Raw genomic sequence first — 24,920 nt, 5'->3', positions numbered from 1 at the left:
CAGACTTTGCACCCGTTCACAGCCGCAGGGGGTCCTGGAGCTCTGGGCACTCCCACATGTGTGTATGCAGTAACACTGCAGCCCATGGCAAAGACATAAAGCTAAATAGTGAAGTCCCCTTCAAACCAGGCTCCTCACCCTGCAGATGACGTTGCATAATGCTTCACTACAAAGTTTAAAAAAATTCTTCCCTGAGGAAGAATATTTCCAGAAATATTTCCAGAAAAACACATTGTCACAAGTGGCATTATGGAGTCCAAGAAAACACAGCATCTCTACAGAGTCAGAGCAACCTGCAGTAATCTGGGGTGTAGTAATCGCTGTTGCTATTCCTCTTCTCATCTCTAGAGTGCACATAATTTCCACCTATGGGATCAGTATCTTTGCACATCTAATGTAAATGTTGCATAAAATCTAGGGCCAAGCAAGCTAATGGATTACAAAATGAATGCATTTTCTGCTATTGGATCACAAACCTGAAGAAAAAGTAAGGGAAAGGGAAAAATACACCAAATACACCAAAGAAGTAGTAGAAAGGGGAAGATACACCAAATGGCACAAAGGCCTGCAGGAAGTGACATAAAAACTCAACTAATGTGAGGTAAATATTCCTAAGCTGTTCTTTCATGTGTATATGTAAAAATCAATCAACAGAGCATATACCTAACTGTATTTCACAATTCTGAATTCCCTCACTATTGGAAAGCTATGATAAAATCCAGCATTTAGCCTTGCTTTAGAAAGTTATTTGCTTCAGGTCTGTCTTTTGACCTAAGAAAACCTTTTACTTTCACACCACTTCGGGTAACATCAGAAATCTGACTTTATTCTGTCACAAGATGCTAAGTAAAACGAACACATTCCACTTCCCTCACTGTCACAGGCAGTTTTTCCCCAAACTTTCTTCACATTTCTACATGTGCCACAAGAGGGAGCACAGAGCTCACCTTCCTGAAGCTCTGCCAAAGAAAAGGTAAACTGCTCGATGTAGTCACAAAGTGTGACCCGAGTCAGGCTAGAAGTTGAGTGGTTTTGTACAGCACATTTTACAATTGTAAATGGGTAAACATCAGCTGTGTTTATTCTAAACATTATTCTAAACAGACCCAGCTTTCCCAGAGATAATTTAGTAGCAAAGAGACCATTCCAATTTCTTATATGAATAAATGATGCATATAGAAGTGGTGATTTGTTGTCAAGGGCCAGAAAAGGCAGAAGGAATGTGGTCCTCCAAGTCTAGTCCAACATTCATAGTCAACCCCTTAAAAAAGCAATTTGAAAAAAAAGTAATTTTCACTCTAGGAATGTGCAAACATGATAGAGGACTGACACCCCTCAGAAACAGTAAAATATGAACTCTTAAACAGAGATAAAAAATGGGGGTTTAGCCTATTATCTATCACTTTCTAAGAAAAAACAAATTAATACTGCATCCTTTTTACTTATTCTTGGTCTTCTGGGACCCTAGGTGCTACCTGTTTTTTGCTCCATAAATGTGGAGTCTAGAAACTTTGAGATGTTAAAACATACTTTTTTTTACCTTTTAGAAGAGAGGAGAGCCTCATTTAATTGTGACCCCAAAGGGGTGGCTTTAGCAGATCCAGTAAATATTAATTTATCATAACTGCTAGAGGTACCTGTGCACCAAGGAGCTCTTCACATTTTACCTGAAGGGTTTGAGAAATAGTGCACTACAGCAGTTGCTGGGAGAACACTCAGTGCAGTATGCTGAGGTCATTCCAGGTATCTTGCAACACTTTGATGTCACTTCAACAGGAACCTCTTACATGCCAGTCTTTCAAGAACTATTGAACTATCTATCTATCTATCTATCTATCTATCTATCTATCTATCTATCTATCACCTATCTGTCTGTTATCTATCTATCTATCTATCTATCTATCTATCTATCTATCTATCACCTATCTGTCTATCTGTTATCTATCTATCTATCTATCTGTCTGTCTGTCTATCTCTCATCTATCTCTCTCCTTCAAAAATCAACTATATAAAGGGAAGACCGAGGCTCTCCATTTATTTGTCTGCATAAAATCAAAGGTCTGCAGAGAGTGAAGGAAGAGATCTGCAAGTGAGATTTCCAAGAGATTTGGATGGGGACACAAGAGAGGGACATCTGCTCCAGGCAGGTTGGTCAGAATGAGCACAGTGACAGCAGTGTCTGCCATCTCAACACAATGCCTTCTCCATAGTCAGCAACATTCCAATTCTTATCTTATTCTTCTTTCAACTAATATTTTATTGGTGCTTTTGAATATGCAGCACAGAAAGGGAAGCTGAATTGCCATGTACTGCACACACATCCTTTTGCAAGCAGTCACGTATGCCTAATCAGCAAAAAGCACTTACATTATTTTCACAAGTTATTAACTGAAATGGGAAACCAGCTTACTGTGATTCCATTACAAAAGAGTTACTGCAGCTGGTATAATAAGTATCAATTGGCTTGAGAAACCAACTAAGGCTGTACCACAACATTCAGTCTTGCATTTCCCCAGTATTTACAGGATTGCCACACACAACCTAGATCTAATCCCATAAAATGAAAGAGAGGTGCTGATCTTCAAGTTTATGCAGATCTTCAGGCCTCTGTGTAAAACAGAAACAGAATGAGAAAACAGTTGTGTTAATAAGAATATGAACAATCCAAAGAGGTATACTGGCATTAAAGGTTTTCAGCACTTTTCATCTGCTTCCTTGGACATCAACCACAGTCAATGCAGAGCTCTCATCAGAATCACTTCTGCTTTATGCAAGTCTTGCACTTAATTCTCAAGTTGGCAGTTATTTTCCTTCTACAAGCCAATAAAGATCCATGCTGAGCTATCAAACCAACTCCTTGGACACACTCAATGTTGTTCATGGATTTGGTTTGTATGGAAGACAGAAGTAACAAAAGTTAGCCACTTCTGGCTCCAATGGGAGATCCCATTGGAATTCCTGGGCATGCTTTCCAAGATGCAGGGGCTTCTCTTTGACCGTAGACACATGTGCAACTGTAACACATTTGTAACTATAAAACAAACTTATCACTGGCTATTTCACATCCAGGACATTCCTTATGAAGTTCTGACAGTTTCTTTAGTCAGAGGAAATTAGATCGCTCAAATCTCGTTTCCTGGAGTTCACAGCATTTGGTCCATAGGATGCATAGAATCATTGTTTTTCCCAACACAAATGAGTCCCTAGGCCTTTGAACACAATTAAGGTTGAATGTGGCAGCCTGAGCTTTAGAACTTAGGATCAGGATATGAATAGGGCAATAAACTAGGAAATGTCAAGAAAACACCATGTTAAAAAAAAACCCCACCTTCTGTAAATGTTACCAGAGTCATCTTTCATACAAGCACCTTACTTTTCAAGAGTTAGCATCACAAAGCGCTGTCCCAAACGTTCTCATAGAGAATGCCACAGGAATAGGTTCACAAAGGTATTGCTCCAGGCCAAACCAAACAGTAGTGAAAGGAATGAAGTCGAGGTCTGAGTCAAAGATGAGCCCTGCAGCAGAACAGAGAGACAGCAAGGTGTTCTGTCAGTATAAAGATAGAAGCACTAAAGCAGTCACACAGCCCCAGTGAGGTGAAAGGAGAGAAGGAAAAAACTGAAAAAAATTTGCCTGTGGGCTGTAATGCCAGGAGTAACCAAAAGATTTTTGACAGGTCAGAGTCAGGAAGCTTTTCTGCACTGATAGCCTCTATGTCTTCAGCTGGAATGTAAACTAATCCAGACTTGATATGAAGACAGAGAACACAGAACTCCATCACTCTTTTTTCAAAACTTAGATATAAACATACAGATTTTTTAATCTTGGCCTTATTTCTAATCTAAATTTTTCTGGCTTCAGCTTTCAGCCTCTAGTTTTAGGTTTGGGGTTAGGTTAGGTTCTTAACCCTTTCATGCTGCACTCTGCATAAGACTCTAGAAAGTAGTATTTCATTCTCATCCCCCAAAATCAAGATCTCATTTTGTCATTTTGTCATCTCATTTATGACTGTCTCTATCAGTACACTAAAGTAAGATCACTAAACTGCTGGAAGTCTCCCTGTGCAGGAAATCGTTTCCAGGCCTCCTGTTGAGGAACCATTGCTGTAACAGCACCGACAGCATCATTACAGCAGGAGTGGAATTAGAGATTTCCAGGAGAAAGGACTCAGTCTTGCATGGGTTTGTGCACTTTCCCTTCACCGGCTGGCACACTGTACTTTGCAAGGTTAGCCTTAAAAAGCTGAATTCAGCAAGTGTAATGTCATGAGGAGCAATAAAGGTGAACACTAGTGACTCCTCTCCCTCACTCCTGGGTCTCAGCCGGGTCCCTCAGCCCTCACTGCGGACCCATCCTCACCTCTCGAGGAGCCGGGCACGGCTCTCCCGCACCGCGGCGGGCACCGGCACAACTTCCCCGCAGCCGCTCCGAGCCCCCGAACGAGGCTTCCAAAAGTTACCGCCGGCCTGCGGGAGCGGAGGGAGCGGGAGGTACGGCCCCAGGGCAGTGAACGTCTCTGTGCCCGCCCGGGGGAGGTGGCCCGGCTCCTGCGCGGCGAGCGGGGCACGGCGCGTCCCACCCCCGGCCTTGACGCCACGCGCTAATGAAATGCTAATGCCGGGGCGCGGAGCCGGGCGCTGCCCGCGCCCATAAAACGCGGCGCGGCGCGGGGGCCCTGCCCGCAGCCATGCAGAGCGCGGCCCCCGCCGCCCCGCCGGCCCTGCACCTCCTCACCTCCTACTTCATCGACAGCATCCTGGGCCGGGGCCCCGCCGCGGGCCGGCACGGTGAGGGGCGGCGGGGAGGGTGGCACGGTGAGAGGTGGCCCGGCGAGGGGCGGCGGGGTCGCTGCACGCCCGCCCGCCCCGGTAACTCCGCGGTTGTCTCTCTCAGGCGCAGAACGCGCGGAGACGCCGCGGCCCGGCCGAGCGCGCAGCCCCGCGGAGGAGCCGCAGGCGGAGGAGCGCGAGGAGCGCCCGCCCGGCTCCGAGGCACCGGGCCCGGTGAAGAGGAAGCAGCGGCGGTACCGCACCACGTTCAGCACGTTCCAGCTGGAGGAGCTGGAGCGCGCCTTCTGCAAGTCCCACTACCCCGACGTGTTCACCAGGTAGCGGCGGGAGGGGCGGGCCCGGCCGTGCCGGGGCGGCGGGCGAGCTCCGGCTCTAACTGAGTGCTCTTCCCGCAGAGAGGAGCTGGCCCTGCGCCTTGACCTGACGGAAGCCCGGGTGCAGGTGAGTGCCGGAGGGGACGAGGGGCAGGAGAGGGTTGAACACAGCGCGTTTTCCCTCTGGTTCCGCCGGGCGAGAGCGGAACAGCGGCGGCGCCGGGCACGCGTCCTGTCCGCGGCGGGTGGTGCTGAAGGGAGGGAGGACGAGCCCTGGCGGGGAAGCGGCGGCTCAGGGACATTCCCCCGTTGTGCTTCTCTCCCGCTTGTGCTGACGCCCTCATGGGTCGAAAGGCAGGAATAAAAAAGCATAAATTAAGTTGTTTACAGAAAATGAGGGGTTCTGTGGGGCATTCAAAGTTATTTACTGAGGCTGCCCAGTTAACACCCTTCTCTTGGTCTAACTTAGCTCAATAAAATTAAAAACGCTTCTAAATGACTGGTTAAAACAAATGAAAGATGAATTTGACATTCATATATGACAGTAAGGTCCAGGAGAATTTTATGCCCAGCTGGGCTGTGATTGCAGCAATGCCTGTAGAACTTCAGCAGGCTTAGACAGACACTAATCCCTTGTAGGCTGCAGTTTGCTTAAACTACAAACTACTCTGAGTAACTTTTCCTGACTCTATGCACTCCTGCTTAACAATATCTCTTAAAAACCCTTTCCTTTATATTCATCTCTTGATAAACTAGAAATCTCCTTTTTATACAGAAATTATAGCCTAAAAAAATATTTCAAAAGGTGTGAAGACTTTCAAGTATTTGTAAGCTGCAAATGACAATTGTACTAAATTTGGCTTGTGCTGTAGATCAGATATTGACTGTTCCAGCACAACTCTGGGTATGTGCCTACTTGTGAAAGACTGAGAATTGGTGCAGCTGCTCAGTGTGACAGTCCTGCTTACTACTGCATAGCTTTGATACTGTTAATGCCAGATCCTTGTTTGTATACTTTGTCATTACTCCAGTCACTGGATCTGCGATGGTTCACACCACAGTTACAGTTTGTAAAACTGTAACTTTTTTAGCTTTTTAATATGCACCATCTTCAAAAAAGGCATTAGAAGTATGAATGATACTTTATTATTGACTCAAAGAATATCTAGATGAGCTTTTCAGCTCCCTTTTGGGGACTTGGGGGAAATTATGTACCCTCCACTCTTCCTAACACCAACAATAACTAAAACCTCCAGTCACTGACATGCCCCAGTCTCTGACAATTGCACGTGGCATCTAACAGAGAAAAAGACATGGGTGAAAAGTTGTTACTTTAACTGTTACTGTCAAATTCCCTTTGTGGGGTACATACTCTTTAGACCCTGTGAAGGAATGGTGCAATGGGACACGGCAAAGAGGAACTCATCTCCTCTTAACTCCTCTAGGAAAAAAAAAAGAAAAAAACAAAACAAAACCAAAACATTTGTGTTTGATGTAGCCAAAAAGGAATTAACAAGAAAATTAACAAGAAAATTAACAAGAGTTGATGCATCCCCAGGGGATGGAAGGAGCAGCAAAGAGCTGTTCCTGGTATGTCTTTGCCTCCTGAATCTGTTAGGTCATAACACAAGTGTCCTGAGCATGTAGCATGGAGTCAGCACAGTTGTTTAGTGTGAGCTTGCAGTGCACAGAGCCAAGCCCCAGTTCCTGTCCTGTGGGAAACTGGGCTCAGCCTGGAGGGAAGGGGATGGGTAGGAATAACAGTGATGTACTGTACTTAAACTACCATAATTACCAAATACTTGTCCATGCTCACAGTTGCTCTGTAATGCATCCCGTGTGAAATGAAGACTTGCAACCCTCTCCCATGGTACCTGGCTAAATCAGCTGACATGGAAAGTGGCATCTCTTTACTTAGTCGAGTGTAAACTCAAGAAATTAATCTTACCCAATGTAGTCAGAACATTTCTTCACCTCAGTGTGTTTTACAAATGGAGCTTTGCTTCTCTAGGGAGAAATCAGCTGAAATGGGTACCAGCCACTGCATTGCTCCTCCTTTTGAATCTTACATGAAAATGAACAAATAAGAAAAATAATTGCATGAATATATTCTCATTCCATCATCATTTCAAAGAGATCTCCCTCATCCAACACCCCCCTTATTTACTTTTATAGAAGAAGGGAGAATTCCTTCCCAAATTCCTTCCCAATAAGATTCCTTGCCTTGGGAAAGATGCAGTCAGAGAGTCTGCAAAACCTTTTCATAACCTAGAGCCACGTTGGGATTGCTCTTCAATAGCATTTGCATCTGTTGTTGCCACTCATGTTTCTCATTATTCATATTGTTAGGATGGGAAGAAAATAAGAAAAAGTTAAAGGAATCTTTTCTCTTGTTTAACATGAGGGGTAAAAGGTTTCATGGGTATTTCATTGCCATAAACTGCATCAGTTTTAAAACATTGGCTTATAGATATAATTGATCAAGAAATCCTTGTCATATTTTCTCATTACAATCCTCTTATTCATTTACAGCAGAAACATGATACACTTATGCACATCTATGTATCTTTCTAGCATCATTAGGTATTACATCAATTAAATAGGATACATTTTTACAGAAAATTACAGCAAGAAAGCAATCAAATTTTACCTGCTCACATTTTCCTTTGTAAAAGACATGAATCTCTTGTCAGATATGCACGATGCTACTAATTGCAAATATAATCTGGGTAATATTTAGTATGCAATCCAAAACTTAATGATTTAAAACTCATTCTTGTGTATTAAGTAATACCTTTTTCTAGAGTATTTTGCCATTGATATTACAGTCATAAAAATCTTAAGACTGGTATAGCAATTTCTGTTATGGTTAGTTTGTCACTTCAGCAGTGTCTGAAAATAGAATAAAGGCAAGTTAAGGCTTTTATTGGAAGTAAAGGAAAACTGCTTAACAAATGGTTCAAGATGACTAATCTGAATGTTAAGGACTATAATGTGTGCAGTAAATTTTGAAAGCTGTTTGTCATGTCAGTCTAAGATATGAGGCATTGGTTTACTCCTGTTACCACTTGAACTGATGGGTTTGTACCAATAAGGAGTGGAAAGTCAGCTTTTTTTCTAATGGTAATTATTAGATATCTATGCTGGTATTTCCTCCCAGTTTGAGAAATACAAAATCTGAGAGACAATTAAATTTTGGAGTTAAGCCCAAATTACCTGTAACATTGAAAAAAAATATTTTGTAGTCAAAGTGCATGTCTGAACAATCAAATGGATTTGCTTTAGGATGGAGAAAGCAGAAAAGCAGACATTTAATTTTGTGTTAGGCTTCTTTATGAAGAACAGATTGAAGAACAGTGCTACCATTTAGTAAGGACATGAACACCCTTGCTGCATTTATCCTTTTTAGGAAAGGCTGAATCTGCATATCTCAGTGTGAGACAGTTATTGCCTCTCAACTGGATATTTTTCATAGAAAACACTAAAACCTTTGAGTTGGTAGTCTTCTCCTCTGATATCTTAGGTAAGCTCCACTTACAAATATTTGGGATTACTGTTTAACAGGGATTTAAATTAATCTGATCCCAGTAATTTAGTTTTCCTTACCAGACCCCTATCTTGGACTAATACTGATGGAGTATCTAGTCATGCCATGCAGGCATAGCTGCCTGGTATTTCTTAGGTTCAGATATCCCTTTGTAAGACATCTGACTATTGAAAGCTGATGGTTGCTGGAGGAAAAACCAAAGAATGAGTCTTGCCACTCAAGAATTTCAAGTATCAACTTCAAAATTTTGATGTTCTGATTTTCTGTTGAGTGCATCTCCCTCTGCCAACTGCCTGTGAGCGAGACAGTTCTGTGTTACACACTCACCCTGAGGGGTGTAAATGCCTCTGCCAGAACAGCAGCTTTCCAGTGTAAATATACTGCCTGCAATGGAAGGACTGGCACAGTATTTCTTCAGATGGATCCTGAGAACGCAGAGCAAGTGCTTTGAAAGAGTCAATTGTGTCTCTGTCAATTGACAGAGAGAAACAACATCAGGCTCAGGACAGCAAGGCTGGGCTGTGCTGCAGCCTTGTTTGGGGATCAGCACCCCAGTGTGTGCAGGGCTTTTCTCCCAAACACAATTCATGACATTCAAGCACCTGAAGGTAAGTTACACTGCTGGAAATGGTCATAGGGCATGGCTGAGGTAAAGCAAGCTGGTTTTTAACCTCAAAAACCTGGTTTTTAAATACTGTAGATGCTCTTTAAAACTTTTGGAAAACAATTTTTGTACTGTATTATAATTGCCACCTCTTGAATGGCTTTGTTGAAATTTAACTTTCAATAAATAGGTTATGAAAGGAAGAATGATCATTTTTAATAATTGTTCTTGCATTTCAGTTTAACATATGACAATGGCTTTAAAACCTTCGTGACTCTTCAGTCAAAGAGTAGTCAAATTTACAGTATTGAAAAGTGATTTATTTTGTAATAAACCCACTAAGGCCTTTATGAAAAGATCTTTTATATTAAAGAAGTGGCGTTTGCTTAAACAGAAATTATTTTGCCATATCAATACGTGCTGTAGTATCTGGTAAGACAAACTGCAGAGTAAGTTCAGCTAATGCCTTTATAATTTCTTGTTCAAGGTCTGGTTCCAAAACAGAAGGGCAAAGTGGAGGAAACGTGAAAAAAATGAAATTCTGGGGACTGTTCCGGGAATCTCCTTAACGCACCCACTTGGTCTATTTTTGGATGTTCCACTGAGCCATTCTCCCCTCCTAGATCACACATGGAGGTCAATGCCTCTTTCAACACTGGCTGTGCCGTCCATGTCCCCAGCTTTTAGTCCTTCAGCCTTAGGGCCATTTGGCCTCAGCAGTCTTACCTGGACTTCTCTCTTCAGAAATCCTATATTAAATCCACATTTTGGAAGGTATAGAATAATTTTCTTTTTTTTCTAAATCTCAAAACTGTTAAAAATGCTGCTTTTATATTATTTTGCTACTCACACGTTCTCAATAAACTTACTAAAATGGGTTAGTTCCTGTGTAGGATCACTTGATTAGGAACAGCTAGATTTGGGTTTAGGTCATGCTAATAAAATCTTAATAGGTAATTGCTTTTTGAAGACAAATTGTGCATACTTACTGCAATTTTGGTCTCACTGAACTCTAGCCTTCATACAGACTGCTGTGACCTGTGTGGCCACAGCTCCATCCTTCTCTCTCACTCTCTCTCAAGTATAAATACATTATATATAAAATACATAAATACATTATATATTATATGTAAGTATATATATATATATATATATATATATAAATATAAGACAGTGTCCTTGCTGAAATTAGAGCTTGTATCTTAGTACTACATTAGCAGACAAACAAATGCTTTTCACATGAAATCAATTGATCTGAACAAATTGTCTGCATAAACAGCTATATAAATTGGCCTTTTTATGAGATGGTTTATTGCTTTCACAGAACAGGCTGATCTACAGCATCCAACGTTTGTTTAGAAAGGATTTAGTATGAGGGGTTCAGCAAATGGTTGCTGGTTTAGATATCTGCATGCCGTGTATAAACCTGTCTTGCCTATTTTATTTAAAAGTTCTTCGGTTTTTTATTTAGGGTGGGATTTTCTGCTTGGGTTTTTTTTTGGGTTTTTTGTGGGTTTTTTTAAGGGCAAGACACTATACTGCAAAATGAAGCTAAAAAATGTACATTTGGAAAAAATTGGAAATTTTGGAACTTTTTTTTCTAATACTTTGTTGGGGGGAAACTGCAATTCAGTATTTGTTCTCCAAAACAATTCTTAATTTGGGTAATATTGACTTCTTTCAAATACAGGTTTCTCAATGCTTTAAATCCTCTCGTGACAACAGCTTCAGTACTAATGAAAGCTCCTGGACCCCCGTCAGACCCTGTTCTCACTGCCTTCACTGATCCAGCAGCAGTTGAAAGGAAAACGTCAAGCATTGCAGCACTAAGACTCAAAGCGAAAGAACATTCAGCACAAATCCCTCAATTAAACCTCATCTCCAGTCTTACAAACACTAACAAAGAACTTTGTTAGGAGCTCTCCCACAGACTACAGCCACGGAGAGGAAAGTGAATGCCTTCTCCAATAAGTAGCTCTCATTAGAGAGACACATTTAAAAAAAGAAAACACACACACACACAGAGCTGTATTTCCTGCAGCTTCAGTAACAGACTGAAAGGAAATAAACCTGCTAAATATTGTTTTCCTTCATTACAACATGAAATCAGCTAGTAAATTGGTTTGTATAATTTCTTGCACTGCAGAAACAGAAGCAGGAACTATCTCATCTGTGTAAATCAGGCTAGCATGTATCTGAAGCTTTGAAATCACTGAACTCACCAGAAGCTAGTCCAAAGGCTCAAAATTCTTTGTAGGAATAACCACTTTTCTAAGCAATTCTTAACTTCTCAGGAGGAACTCTTATATGCAGTACTTGAGAATCAGTACACAGTTATTAACTTGGAGACCATGCTTCATGTTGAAGTGCAAATGCCAGTCAAATATTGCATTCTAGACAGACTTAGCAGAAACAAGATGGGGACTATTTTCAGTATGGGCTTTTGATTCAGAATTAGGTTTGTGCAAAGAGTACCTTGTTTCAAATTTTAAAAAAGTTTGCTTTATGTTCAGGGTGTCAATGTCTTAACTAAGAAAGTTTAACCTCTGTACATGAACTGTATTCTGTGAAAGTAGGTTAGCAGTGTGCAGTAAATTGTCTGTAGGTCTCTGTGTATGTATATACATGTCAATCAGTAACTTACAGCTGTAAATATGAGATTGCTGAATACTTTTAGCAAGATTTCTGGCACACCTTACCAGACCAGTAAGTTAACAGATTACTTGCATATTTTGAGACATTTCATGCCTTGAGTAGTTTCAGAATGTAAATGAGTACTCAATGTGTTCAATTCTTCCTTGGACCAATGTTGAAATGAGTGAAAACAGAGGCCTTACTGAGCAGGAGTCTGCACTCCATCACAATCCTGGACTCCATTACAGGTCATTTTAAAGTCTTTGCTGAACTTCCCCATCCAGGACATGGGACTGAGAACAACTTTCCACAGGTCTGATGCTTTAGTGTAAAGTGAGGATATGTAGCATCCTCCTGGTGCTGTAGTGAAAAGCAAGGACAGGTCATCGTATGCTCCTTTGGCAGCTCACTCGCCTACCTCACAGGGCTGTTGTGAGGACTCATTAAACAAACACACTGTGCAAATGGGAGAGTGATACAAGTGCTAATTTTTGCTTCACAGCAACAAAAGAAAGGCCAACAGCTGGCTGCACATGGAGATCACCTTTTCCACACCAGCAGCAGAGGTCCAAGCAAAATCTGTTCCTGCAGTTGATGGGACAGCATGGAACTCCTGCACTGATGCTGCCTGTTTTCTCAAAACTGTCCTCAAACACATTTACACTGAAAATATTTTGTGTATTTCAGAACTTCTTTCTCAAGGCAGCTCTAGGCCTACTCTTAAGACTACACAGTTGAGCTCTCAGCTAGAGTTTGAGGTGCGGAGCTCCAGCTACATCGCTGCTGCTTCTGGAGACTGCACCAAGCTTGTACTTAGCTCCAGGACAGAGAAGGAAGTTTGCTGGGTCAAAGACAAATACTCATCACTTTCCACTAGAGGGGAAGTATTTCTGTTGGGTTCATAGACCTCACTGGGAGCACAGGCAGGAGGAGATGGTGGTATCTCAGCTGTTGGGAAAAGCCAGCTCCCTGATGGAGTTACAGCAGGGCTGTACTGTGTGTCCAGCAGCAGGAGACTGCGGAAGTGAAGCAAGCAGGACCTCTCACACAAAGTTTAAGTGTGTTTCTCCCACAAGAGCTATTTGCTTCCACCAGTCCACTCTCATGGCCCAGGCTGCCAACTGGCAGCACAACACTCAAGTGTTGAGTTTGTTCCAAATAAACCTTTTAAGTAGGTTAAAGCCTTGAAAACTGTCATTACACAACTCCTGTTCTGTACAAGCTTCTGTGGTATCGTTCCTTGCCACAAGTGTCTCTCTCTTGCAATGCAGAGGTTCTGCAGGAAAGGAGACTCACTGTTTCATTTAAAGTATCAGAAACTGTCCTGCCCTTTCCATAAGTCATTAAGAAAAGAACTCTGCAATAATAATAAAACCTGGGTATTTTTGCCCAACTTACATTCGTAGACAAGTTACCAGAAGCAGCATGTGAAAAACAAGAGCTGAAGGCTGATGTAATATATTGCATTAAATACTAGGTCCTGTGTTATCAACAAAATCTTCATCACTGACCACAGGGCCTATCTCACTCAGGTATGGAGGAATGAAAATCACAAGCTAAATTTCAGCAGTTACATCAGAGATAATATTTATCTATGAACAAAGCTTTTCCAATAGTTATGGTTAGAAATAATTTCATGGACAGCAATTAAACACACAGAGGCAAGTAACTTCACTCATGTGCCAGAGCTGGGAGCTGCTACCTCCACCCAGCACACTGAGTCACTTCAGCACCAGCATGGGAACTGCAGGGTTGGACAGCAGGGCTGGCTCCCAAGCCTTGCCAGTCTGGGTGCTGCTCTGTCCTCATTCTCCTTACAAGAGGGCAAGCTTCTCCAAGACATCCTCCTCTCCTGCTGAGAGCACAGCCTGCTGGGTACACTCCCTGCCAGCTGTGAACTCTTCCCAGTGCCACACTGGGGCCAGGACTGTCTCCATGGTGTACACTCCTGCATGGCTCTGCAGCTCCAAGCTACTGTGCCCAATTTGACAGATGGCAGAACAGCAAAGGTAAGTGCATTGCCTGTTTTGTTCCTGGTTAAGGAAGAGCTGTCAGCCCTGTGCCATCTGGGCAGAAGCCACTGTCTGCAATCATCAGCAGTTCCCAATGGGTACAGCTAGAGAACACAGCTTCCTGATGTTTCATCTGGGTTTACATTGAAATGAAGAGTTTTTCTTTAAGGTGATTTCATTTTTTCTGCTTTAACGAGTCCTTCCAAGAAACATCCATTCTTCCATGTGACTTGAAATCCAGTTGTGAGAGCTAATGGTATTATGAAAATAAATATGCAGGGCAACACTTGAAATCAGCTTAGGAACCACAGAGTGCTCATAACCAAAACTCAGAAAGTTTTATGTGTTAATTATTACTACCTTAAAATGAAATATCACACCAAGGGAAGAAGGCTTATTTATTCAATTTGTTTAAATTTTAAATAAAGAGTCTTAATTACCAGTTTCTATGGATATAGTACTAAAATTACATTTCAAAAAACTTTGGAGAGCTATTAATTGAAAAACCTTCAGCCTAGTGTCATAGTTGCACACAGGGTCAACTATTTGCTATTAATCCAGCAGGGACATTTGCTCTCCTAGTCTTTCTCAGGGCAATGGGGTCTGCAGCCTCCCATATCCTGAAAAGTCAGCCATTTTACAGAGTGTGTCTCACACTAAACATAGCAATTATTTCCTGACATTTTATCTTGACTTGTGCAATAAATTATTTAGTCCTAATTTAGGCAAAGGCTGCACTGACCTGGACTGAGACTGCAGGATATGTGCCTATGCCTCTCTTCTGAATAAAGAAAGGTTGCAGCCTAAATCTTCTCTGGGTGACATCAAGATTGTTTCCTGGCATAGATTTCAACTCAAGCAGACCTGAAGCCCTGGTTGTTTTATTGGGTTTATCTGATTTTCCTGAAAGCAAAAACATATGGGAGGATTTCCAAAGCCACAGAGAAATTGGAATACAATCCTACCCCAGCCATCTTCTACAACTACTGAGGAAAAAACTTTTCAAATTAAACCTCTTGACTTTCCCTTCCACATCACATTTTGAGGTGATTTGCTGGCAGATCCTGCAAGCATATTAGTATCTCTTCAGAAAACATTGATAAATATTTCTATTGGAGGACTCACATTTGGCTAAATTGTCAAATTTTTTCAGTTTGTTTTCTGGTTCTAGTTCAGTTCTGGTGCCATAGGATGTTGGATAAATTTCCGTATTTCCAGTGACATTATATCATCAGAACCTTGCCTACAAAGAGTGAATGATTTTGTTGGGGCAAAAAAAAAGGAGAATAATAGGCCAGGTGTTTGAAGAAAAGACAAAGAAACAAGCACAGTAGGGTGTTCTGACTCACAAATCTGTATTGAGAAAGAAGTATTCATGAAGAAAATTAATTTAAGAAGTATGTAGTTCAGGTTTTGAGCCCATAAGTTCCTTTCAAAAACAGATTAGTGATTAAAAACTTTTTTAGTCTAGCAATCTCTTAAACAATTAGCACAGTAATTGGAAAGGGACTACAAATTCAAATCTAGATGGACATAAAAGAGTTTCCCCATAGAGCTTTGCCTTGGTTTTGTGGGTAACTGGCATGCACCTGCCTTTACCATCAGTGGGACTGAAATACTGAAAAAGTGCTCTGAATAGGGATACAAATGCCCCAAACAGTAATGCCATACAAATTACTTAATTAATGTAAAGTAGAAGTAATTGTATTGATTATGAATGTGTGAGTGACTCCTTTATTTCAGGTTATATGAGATGTAAGCCACCAGCTTTCAATGGGGTCCTTGCTGCAAATTTGCCATCCATAGAGTGGGATGTTACTTTTTTCCTTAGCTTGAGCAATAAGTACAATGCACTGCCATTTGGAAACAGAGATCTGCTGAATTTAAGCTAAACCAGGTAAATAAGGATTTCTCTCCTCCAGCCAGGTAGCAGTTTTGCTCTTCTTGTTCATCCTGTGAAAGATGCCTGAAATCAAAGAAAAGGGGACATAAGGGAGAAACATCCCCAAACTTCAGATGTTTTTCCTCAAAGTAGAACCTTTTTTTCCCCTTTTTGATATTATTGTCATAAAACACCATGGATCACCAGATAAAACCTACACTGCCAAAAGAAAAGAAAAAGCAAGGAGGGAGGAAGAGATTGTGCACAGTGTCCCTAGCAATATAATTACCTAACAGCAAAAGTCTGACCTATGGCTTCCCAGGAAGCTGTATGAGAGCACATATGGGGAGTGCCTGTGATAATACACACACACCTGTACTTCACTTACTGCAGCTGCACTGCCAGCCCAAAAGACACAAAAGGCAGCTAAGGACAGGGCATTTCCATAGACCTTATAGTCCAGCAGTTCTACACATGGACTCTTCAGAAATTGAGCTAGTGGGTTGTGTCACAGCCTGCCCTCATTTTGGATATCCCTTCTGCCCCATCCAGGCCTGAGAACAGGGCTGTCCTTGCTGCAGGTGGAGGAGCCACAGCACAAGGCAGCTCAGGCATGACTTCACAGCAGCTGCTTCTCTTCTCCTCAACCTCTGGTCAAACTGTCCTTACCAATTAACAACTGAGTTTACCAAAAAATGGGAGGAAAACCTGGGAAGAACATCATATTCTCTATTAACTTCCTTTGTTGGCTGCAGCAATGTTTCCTATACTTCAGCTGGAGACTTGCTCTGTCCTGGCTGGTGGGAAGTCACTGGAAGATTGGGATGATCTTGCAAAGTCACACTGGTTGAGTAACGAAACTTTTACATTAAAAATATAACTGAATGGAGGATTGTTGGTTTGGTTTGATTGGGTTGTTGGTTGGGTTTCTTTATTTTATAAAAACTACCTTATCAGAAATGACCTGCAGAAAAACTAGGACAAAATATCTGATGTTACAGATAAAAACTTCAGCCTTTGGTCTGAGCAGCATAGTGACATTATTGTGAACTAAAGCAGAAGCAAACAAGACAGCTTGAATTACAGTTTCATCTGGTTCAAAAGGGTTGCTAGTGAAATGTATTTAAGGGATCTGCTAAAGAAAAGAATACATTGCATTTTGTAAGTACCCAGTCACAGCTAGAGATTTTGACAAAAGTTGACTTTCACACGCAATTAAACACAATAATTTCAGTTTTCTAGTTTCATAGAAGCTGATCCACAGACTGCCCTATCTCCAGGGTTATTTTGTACTGATAAAAAATCACGGGATTAATGTTTGTGAAAGAAGACAAGAAAGGACAGCATTATTATAGCCTTATTTTCTATATATCCCAAAGTGAATATAGGAAAAGAAGTGAAGCAGGCTAAAATGTTAATGTATGAGAAGAGCCTGGAGACACTCTCATCAGTAAGTTATCAGAACACCTCAGTCTTACCTCTGTTTGTGCTCTCTCAAACTGAACTAGTAGAGAAGTTGCTGACAGCAGCAATAAAGTTTGCAGGTGATGTTTGGCACTGTGTACATTCAGCTTCTTTGTACAGAGCTGAGCAAAGAGAAAGCAAAGCAGTGAGGGGGCTATGTTTGGAGAACACAGGAGCAAATGGGAGAGATTCTTACTTGCTTCCCAGCTCAACAGCAGGGTTTCTGCTTTGGGACTGTGGTGAGCTCTAAGCTCAGCCCTGGCTGTAAAACAAATAACCTTCCCCAAGCAGGGTGGATGGCAAGTACTAAGGACTGCCAAGACACAGCCTTGAAGACAAAAAAAAAGCAGCACCAAGCATTACCAGAGCATTCACAAAATTCTCAGTTTAAAAAGAACCCAATCTGCATTTCAATTTCTCATCCTGAGTCTAAGAGAAGGCAGCAGAGAACCTCATTTATTATTTCTAGCACAGGCATGGCCATTACTATTGACTCTTACAGAATTCTACCTTATGAAGGTGCCATTTCAAATCTTTTCAAAACTAACTGTTAAGACCAAAATGCATGGCTATGCTTGTGTCAAATATTTGAAATTATCCACAGCCTTAACACTGAAGTGTTCAGCAATTTTGATTGTGGGAGACCACTTTGGTAAGAGAAATAAAATGCAGGGAAGGCCATTCAAAAACCCCAGTCTGTTTCTTAGACATGCATATCTAGGGAAAACATACCTGACAGTGAAAGAAACTTTGATGATTGTAGCAAATCAAAAAGCACCCTCAAAATCCCCACTGTTACTACTTAAAAACCAGTTATTCACACCCTGCTTTTGATTAGGTGGTCTCTGTTCACTGTTCTATCTTCCTGGCATCCACTCCAGTGCTTCTTACAGAATCTTCCTCTACATTAGGAATGACTTAAAAGAAAGATCTACTTCTAGACTGAAAAGCAAAAAAAATGAACAAGAAAACACCTAGCTCCATGCATACAGGGCAACAAAGGCCTCAGCAGCCTATGGAATGAGAGCCATACATCACCTGAATTAGAGCTAAACCAGCTCAATGAGAAGATCTAACCAGGCTGAACTGAGACTTTCTGGTCCCACTGATGTATACTGTGAACAGCACAGGGTTTAGAGATGTTAAAAATTTCTGCCATACTTTTAGTAGCCAGAAAGTTGGGGTTTTAAGTGGTATTTTCCCCAAAATTTAGAAATTACTTTTTGCTTTAAATAGCTTTTTCCCCCAGAATTGGCCTTGTGCCAGGAAGCTAAGCCATGTTAAACACCCCAGAATATTACCCTTCACTTCCAGAGCTTGCCAGTGTTATTTTGAGGGTCTGCTGTTTTGTGTAAGTCCATTATTAATCAGTTAATATGCCTTGCAAAACTCATTTTTAAACATTATTTTCATAAACACAACTCAACTGAAATCATGGCTGCATGATAACAATAAAACAAACCTACAAAATTACCGTCTTAGATAATTCCTGCATTATCTAAAGGGGAGAACGATGAGCATTGTAATGTCAGGATATCGTTGTTTGTCTCCCTTTAAAATTTAGAAGGTGTTACATACAGACTTTGCAGTTTGGCAGCTATACAGCAAAACAGACAGAAAATATTCTGTTCTCTGCTACTATTTCAATATGGAAAGGTCTCATACACAATGCAACGGATTCACAGCAGGTCTTTAGAAAATATTGTACCTTTAGTACCTTTGAGTAAACAGGCGACTTTGGAAGGAGAGAAATGAATACAACAAGCAATCCAAACAAATTTTGAAATAATTTCACGAATGGTTTCCCTTTCAGAAGGATAAAAACTCTGTCTACTCTCTAAAACACTCAACTGATGGCTTACTTATTAGACAAAAATTAGTGTCTATTCAACCATGAAAAAGACAAGCCATTATATGCTATAAGGGAGATCAAACTGACATCAGCTACTGTACATCTTGACACTTACTACATAATCAAAGTAAACTTTGCTGTATGTGTCTGATCTAATGTACCTGTCAGTTATCACTGTCTCTGCTCAGATGAGTTCGTGTGTCACCTATATATGGGGGACAAAACAAATAAATAAATTGCAGTGTTATCTCTTCAAGCTGCTCACACAGTAAGGGGAAAGTACTTAGTATTCCGTAATGGAGTTAGGAGTAATTTGCTGAGAGATAATTTCTTTTGGACCTAAAATCTCCTACCTCCTGTCGAGCAGACAAATAGAACTATCTTACAGGAAATGGGGCATGATAATACTGCTCTTTAAATAGAACTAACAAAATGGAAATACAATAGGCATTACAAAATATATAGCTAACAGTTACCAAAACCTTTGATGTTTTTATAGCTATTTACTACAAGAGATTCTATTAGCTGCTCCAGCCCATTTTAATATGAGGAAAGTTTACCATGTGTTTTTTAAAACACTTTAAAAAAAAAGTTAAGCCTATAAAGTAGTACTCTCAGGTATTTGGAGAAACTGAGCAGAAGGAGGGAAAGCCACTTGGTTGATGAAACAACAAAGATTTGGCAATCAGCCCCTGTAGTGGACAAGAAAAATCTTATGGAATAAGGGCCTTATAGGCCTCTGATCACTTCTGTTCCTTTCTGTCACTTTTGGTCATCAAGAAGAACTCTGGGAAAGGTTTGTCCTATCGTTAACAGGACAGTAGAAAACAAGTTACATACCCTAGAAAACAAGTTGTTGTGTTGGTTTAACAGAGGCAGCCTCTGAGAGAAGCTGCTCAAAGCTTTTGCCATGTCCTGCAGAGCCAATCCCTGATGGCTCTGAAGATGGACATGCTGCTGGCCCAACTAGAGAAGTTGGTCACACCTCCATGAGGACAAATTTAAGAGAGGAAAAAATCACACCCAGCTCTTTTGAGGGGTGGGGAGGGACCAGGGCCATTCCACAGCATGGTGAGTGGTTCCCCGGTATGGAGCACAAACAAAATCAACCTTTCAGTGCTGCAAAACCCTATAAGAACTTTCCAATTGATAGAACTTGAGAACAAAAGAACCTATAGACAACAATTTTCTCCTGAGTCAGAGAAAAGGAAAATTTGAGGACACATGAGGAGAACAAAATGGCGACACTAAGGTTGGTGAAAGGAAGGAGGGGAGGAGGTGCTCCAAACGTTGGAGCTGAGATTGTTCTGCAAGCTGTGGTGAGGATATAACACAACAAACTGTCCCTGTAATCCATGAAGTCCATGGGGGGATGCAGAGACCCACTCACAGCCCATGAGTAAAGCTGCTCACGTTGGAGTGGGTGCATGCTGAAAAGCTGTAATCTAGGGGGAAACTCTTAACAGAGAAAGAAGACCCCTGCTTCCAGAGCTAGAGAAAGAGAGCTCTTGATTCCAAACTAGAGCAGCTTACCCTTGAAAGACTACACCCATGAACTAAAATGACCCACACCATGGCAGTTTTGGGAGGACTGTTTGCCCATGGGAGAGACTCATGGTTCTCACCTCTCTTGGCTTTTCTCTTTTGCCTTGGGCCTGGTGATACCTCTCTAAAATTAAAATATAAATTATCCAGGAATAAAATTGTTCCTGTAACAGAACATGAAATGACTGCAGCTACCCAAACCCAGCTTTGCTCTGCATCCTAGGGTCAAGTTGAATCTCCAGCCACCAAGAATGCTGCTTTATAACAAATTTTTCAGGGCATTCTGTGCTGAGCTTTTTTCCAGAGCATCTCTTTTGATCCTTTGGCTGGTGTCATTTCCCTCTCAGGGAACTTTTTCAGTACAACAAAATATTTATCAATGCTGAATGCTCTGTGAAGTAGAAGTGGGAAGATTCTCTTCAGTGGAAGATATTTAAAATATTTCACTTTCCAAGTAGCTCTGTGAATACAGGGAAGAAATGCATAACTTAAACACAAGGAGTTACTGACCCAGAAGTGATTAGCATTAGTGTAAAGCTTTCAGACCCTTTTTCATCTTATTGATTCTAAGCAGAATAAATCCGTAAATGATAATAGGGCTCAATTTAAATTACCTACAGCAAGTGCTGCTTTTCAGCTCTCATCAGACAATCATGCTGTTCAATCAGCTCCATTCTGTATGTACAAAGCAAATTAATGTGTATAAAACAGTCGTAACTCAGGCCAGTTTTCAACAAAAGAATCTTTTATGTAGCACACAACTGCCTTTTATCGACATGCTTTTAATTGAACTTCTAATGCTATATCCATATTCCACCTAATTATAGCAGAAAATTCATATATGTTTTAAAATACTGACCATACCTTTTCCTTTGTAAAGTTCCCAGATACTTTACCAGGGTAGGGGATGATATTCTCAGTTAAGCTCAGATTTGTTTAGAAACCCTGAAAGGGTGCACAAAGGCAATTCTGAGCCTATGGCAGCCAAGCAATGTCTCAAGGACAATTACACTGGTGCACTGAATCAGCAAGGCCAGCTCCTCACTCCTTGAATCCAGCCTATAAATGTGCCTCTAAAAACCAGGGAGAGAGCATTGCACAAGAGGCATTGATAGAGAAGCCTCCAGTCTGCAAGAATTCTTTCTTAAGCAATTTGTTTCTGTTTCAAAAGGCATCTTTTGTGTGTCTCACTTTCTTGTGTTGCTGAGTTTACCAGGGAACAGGCAGAGAGGACACCACTTCTTTAAAGGGAGAAATCCTGTGACAACAGAAGCAGCAATGGAAGGAAAAAGAGAATTAAAGGTGGACTCTGGAAAATACTTCTGGGTCAATCCAAGACATTTGGCCTGTGGAATTATCTTTGAGAGGGCAGAAGTGCCAGTGGTGGGGGAGATAACTTGAATTTGTCTCTGCCATTTCAAGCAGATGGCTTAGAGAGAGTTAGTGAGGGATTCTATAGAGATGAAGGAGGACAGAGGACAGGCCTTTTATTTCCATTTCAACATCACCAAGTCCAGACCTTGCTGTGGGTAGGAAAAATCCTGTTGTCAACTTCCACAGCCTTTGCAATAAGGCCTCAAGCTAAGACAACAGCACATATTCTTCTTTAAGAACCATGCATGCCATACCATGGTTACCAGCAGCAAAGAGCAAATAAACCCAAGGCTAAAATCAACTAAACTGTTGACATTGATTTTAACATGGGTAGAACTCCACCTCAAGGATGTACATTGCAATTACTCAATTTTATTGCCAAGCTCTTCTGACAGGTCTGATCCACGTTGACACTACACACAGGACTCCCATTTAATATTTTGCTTTAAACATTTTTCTATTAACCAGTCATCTCAAATAGAGATTAAGGTGGAGGACATGAGTGCAGCCACCCTTAGGTGCACACAGATGCAGCAAGCAGCTAGGAACACCACACAGAAAGGCAAGTCCACAGAAGAACACAAATACTCCTCCTGATCAATAGGTACAAAAGAAACCTGTAGTGTAAATTATTCAGCTACACTTCCCACCACACAAACACACTTGCCTGGCATTCAGATGAGCAGGTGGAGCATGGCAGCCAGTGCTCCCACTCAGGGCAGCAGCTCTCCACAGGAGTGACCTTCTCTTCCTCTTTCTTCACTTCTCCTTTCTTGAGGAGTTTTGTCAAGCGCTGCAATTAAAAGTCTGTGAGCACTTGTGGAGTCAAAGTAAATAGATGTTTAATCTCTCTGGGGAAATATTTAAGAAGTGTACCCAGATGTATTTACTGAAGATTTCACTAATTCAAATAAATCAAGTTAAAATTACAGACTAGACTGGCTATTGTCAGTTTTCTGAAAACCTTTCAATTCAAAAAAGCAAATGGAAATGGTAAGTTCATTTGTCCTTAGCTTTTTGACTGGGAGCAGAGCTGACATTGATGTGGTGAAAGACATTAGTATTTAACTACTTGAAGAAATTCACATTACCACAGTGTCCTTTTAAATTGCTGTACTTATGTTCGCCACATAAGTTGCTATTAGCAACTCTAAAAAAACAAAAAAAACCAACGCTTATATTACAGTCCTGAACATATCAAAGGTTTATTGTTCTATGTTCTTTGGAGCTTTCTTCACTCAATATTTGAAATAGAATTAAAATGCTATCCCTGGAAAAGAACTATTTCTTCTAAAGTGTATCATTCACTGTAAAAACAGACATTATAAACTAATGTAGCTGACAAGTAATCTCCAAGTTTTATATCATAAAGTAAAACAAGTCCTTGTGAGAACATTGACTTGCCCCTTAAGCTTGACTTTCCAGATTTTAAGATAAATAAAAGCATGTTGGTAAAATCCTTATATTGAAGGGATTTTGATTTCTCTAAAGCATGTGATAATTCTTGTTTGCCTTCCAACACTTTTTTTATTTACATATCACTTTTCCAAATTTATAGTACCATAAAGTTCTAGAGGAGTAGAGTTTAGATACTATATATTTAAAGTTGAAGCAAACATTTTATCTAGGACATATCAAACCCTTTGAGAGAATCTGCCTTAAATATTTAAGTAATGATTTTCTAGGAATAAGGCAGGCCACTCGATGTTAAAACAAAATAATTATTTTAATGTCTGCTTTACTAAATAAAAAATGTGTCTAACATTCAGATTTGGAGGACTGAGCTTTCCACTCAGGTAAACAACATTCTATTGAAATAGCAAACAAAATCCTTGTTTCTGAAAACACACAGCATTAACAAAAAAGAATGACAACATGGCTCAAATTAAAAAAAAAAAAACAACATGCCAGTAGATTCTCATTTACCATCCTTTTACACAAAAAGGAGGATCAAGAGGATCAAATTAACACTCAAATGAAGAAAACAGGTCCAATCTGGTAGCAGTGTAGTACTAAAGAAGGAGAAAAATCATTAAAGGAGCAAAATTATTAAGTCAGGAAGAATGTTGGAAGGTCCTGCTTCCCTTTCGACATGTGTCAGAATCCAGATCAGCTCAAAACATTGTGTTTTCCTCTCTGAGAACTGGGCAGTAACACATCTAGGACCTATAGGAATGAACACAGGATCAACTTCCTTTGGTACAGAAGCAGCTTTGCTGCTCTATGCATACTTAGATACAAGCATCTAACCTGTTTAAATAATACAAGATAAACAAAAGCTTCAGAGAATGGAATTCTTTCACTGTTACTATGAAATGTCTCTCACTGGCAATTTATATCTAAAAATATAATTAGTCTCAAAATTTCCCTCTATGAAGTTTGGAGCTTAGTGCCTTGCAGCAGTAGAGTCCCATGTTCCATTATGCTCCATTATCAATAATATTCTTTATGGTATTTTAGTCAGGGGGACACAGCTCATTAACTAACCAGGGGAAGGAACAAGACAAGGGTGACAAGAAGAGGAACCTCAATGGCAGAAAATTGTTCACATCACGTGCATTCAGCATGAGAGTTTATCAGTTTGGAAGATACACTTTCCCCGTCAGTGCCAAACCACTTCACCAAAGAAATGTAGTTAAATATGCCTTCAGGAATGGGCTAAAATACTGCTGAAGTGGGGCTTTCAGGTCTCACTTTAAAGTAAGACTTTAAATTCTATTCTGTGGAGTTAAAGAGGGACCAAAACTCCTTTTTCTCTTACACAAATACTCTTACCAAGACCACCTCCAAAAATACTTTTTTAAAAAATTATAGCTGGGCTCAGATTCTTCTCAATTCTTACTTTTTTCTGGCAGTACTGCTCAAGTTAATTTTTGTTGTCTCAGCAGAACAGATCCTAGA

The 24,920-nt window shown here is 40.7% G+C and overlaps 1 protein-coding gene and 2 long non-coding RNA genes across 4 annotated transcripts; 1 reads left to right on the top strand and 2 right to left on the bottom strand.

Annotated features, from left to right (window-relative positions):
• Nucleotides 1-2,451: 2,451 nt before the first annotated feature.
• On the bottom strand, nucleotides 2,452-4,990 carry LOC136562704 (uncharacterized). 2 transcript variants are annotated; one of them, XR_010784548.1, is made up of 3 exons: nucleotides 4,736-4,990; nucleotides 3,374-3,516; nucleotides 2,452-2,607 (listed from the first exon to the last, which is right to left on the bottom strand). It is a non-coding gene; the product is annotated as an uncharacterized lncRNA (long non-coding RNA). The 2 variants fall into 2 exon arrangements; XR_010784547.1 differs by lacking the exon at nucleotides 4,736-4,990 and adding an exon at nucleotides 4,361-4,427.
• ESX1 (ESX homeobox 1) lies at nucleotides 4,674-12,355 on the top strand. The gene is made up of 5 exons (XM_066559677.1): nucleotides 4,674-4,788; nucleotides 4,895-5,108; nucleotides 5,187-5,232; nucleotides 9,744-10,030; nucleotides 10,947-12,355. Exons 1-5 carry the CDS (start codon nucleotides 4,689-4,691, stop codon nucleotides 11,170-11,172), a joined length of 873 nt encoding a protein of 290 aa, XP_066415774.1. The 5' UTR covers nucleotides 4,674-4,688; the 3' UTR covers nucleotides 11,173-12,355.
• A 2,718-nt stretch (nucleotides 12,356-15,073) lies between these two features.
• LOC136562764 (uncharacterized) lies at nucleotides 15,074-17,488 on the bottom strand. The gene is made up of 3 exons (XR_010784563.1): nucleotides 17,445-17,488; nucleotides 17,263-17,370; nucleotides 15,074-15,868 (listed from the first exon to the last, which is right to left on the bottom strand). It is a non-coding gene; the product is annotated as an uncharacterized lncRNA (long non-coding RNA).
• Between the last annotated feature and the right edge of the window lie 7,432 nt (nucleotides 17,489-24,920).

This window comes from Molothrus aeneus, chromosome 14, assembly GCF_037042795.1.
Source record: "Molothrus aeneus isolate 106 chromosome 14, BPBGC_Maene_1.0, whole genome shotgun sequence".
In the NCBI taxonomy this organism is placed as follows: Eukaryota; Metazoa; Chordata; class Aves; order Passeriformes; family Icteridae; genus Molothrus; species Molothrus aeneus.
The sequence above is the reverse complement of the archived record's forward strand: the minus strand, read 5'-3'. Positions and strand labels throughout refer to the sequence as shown.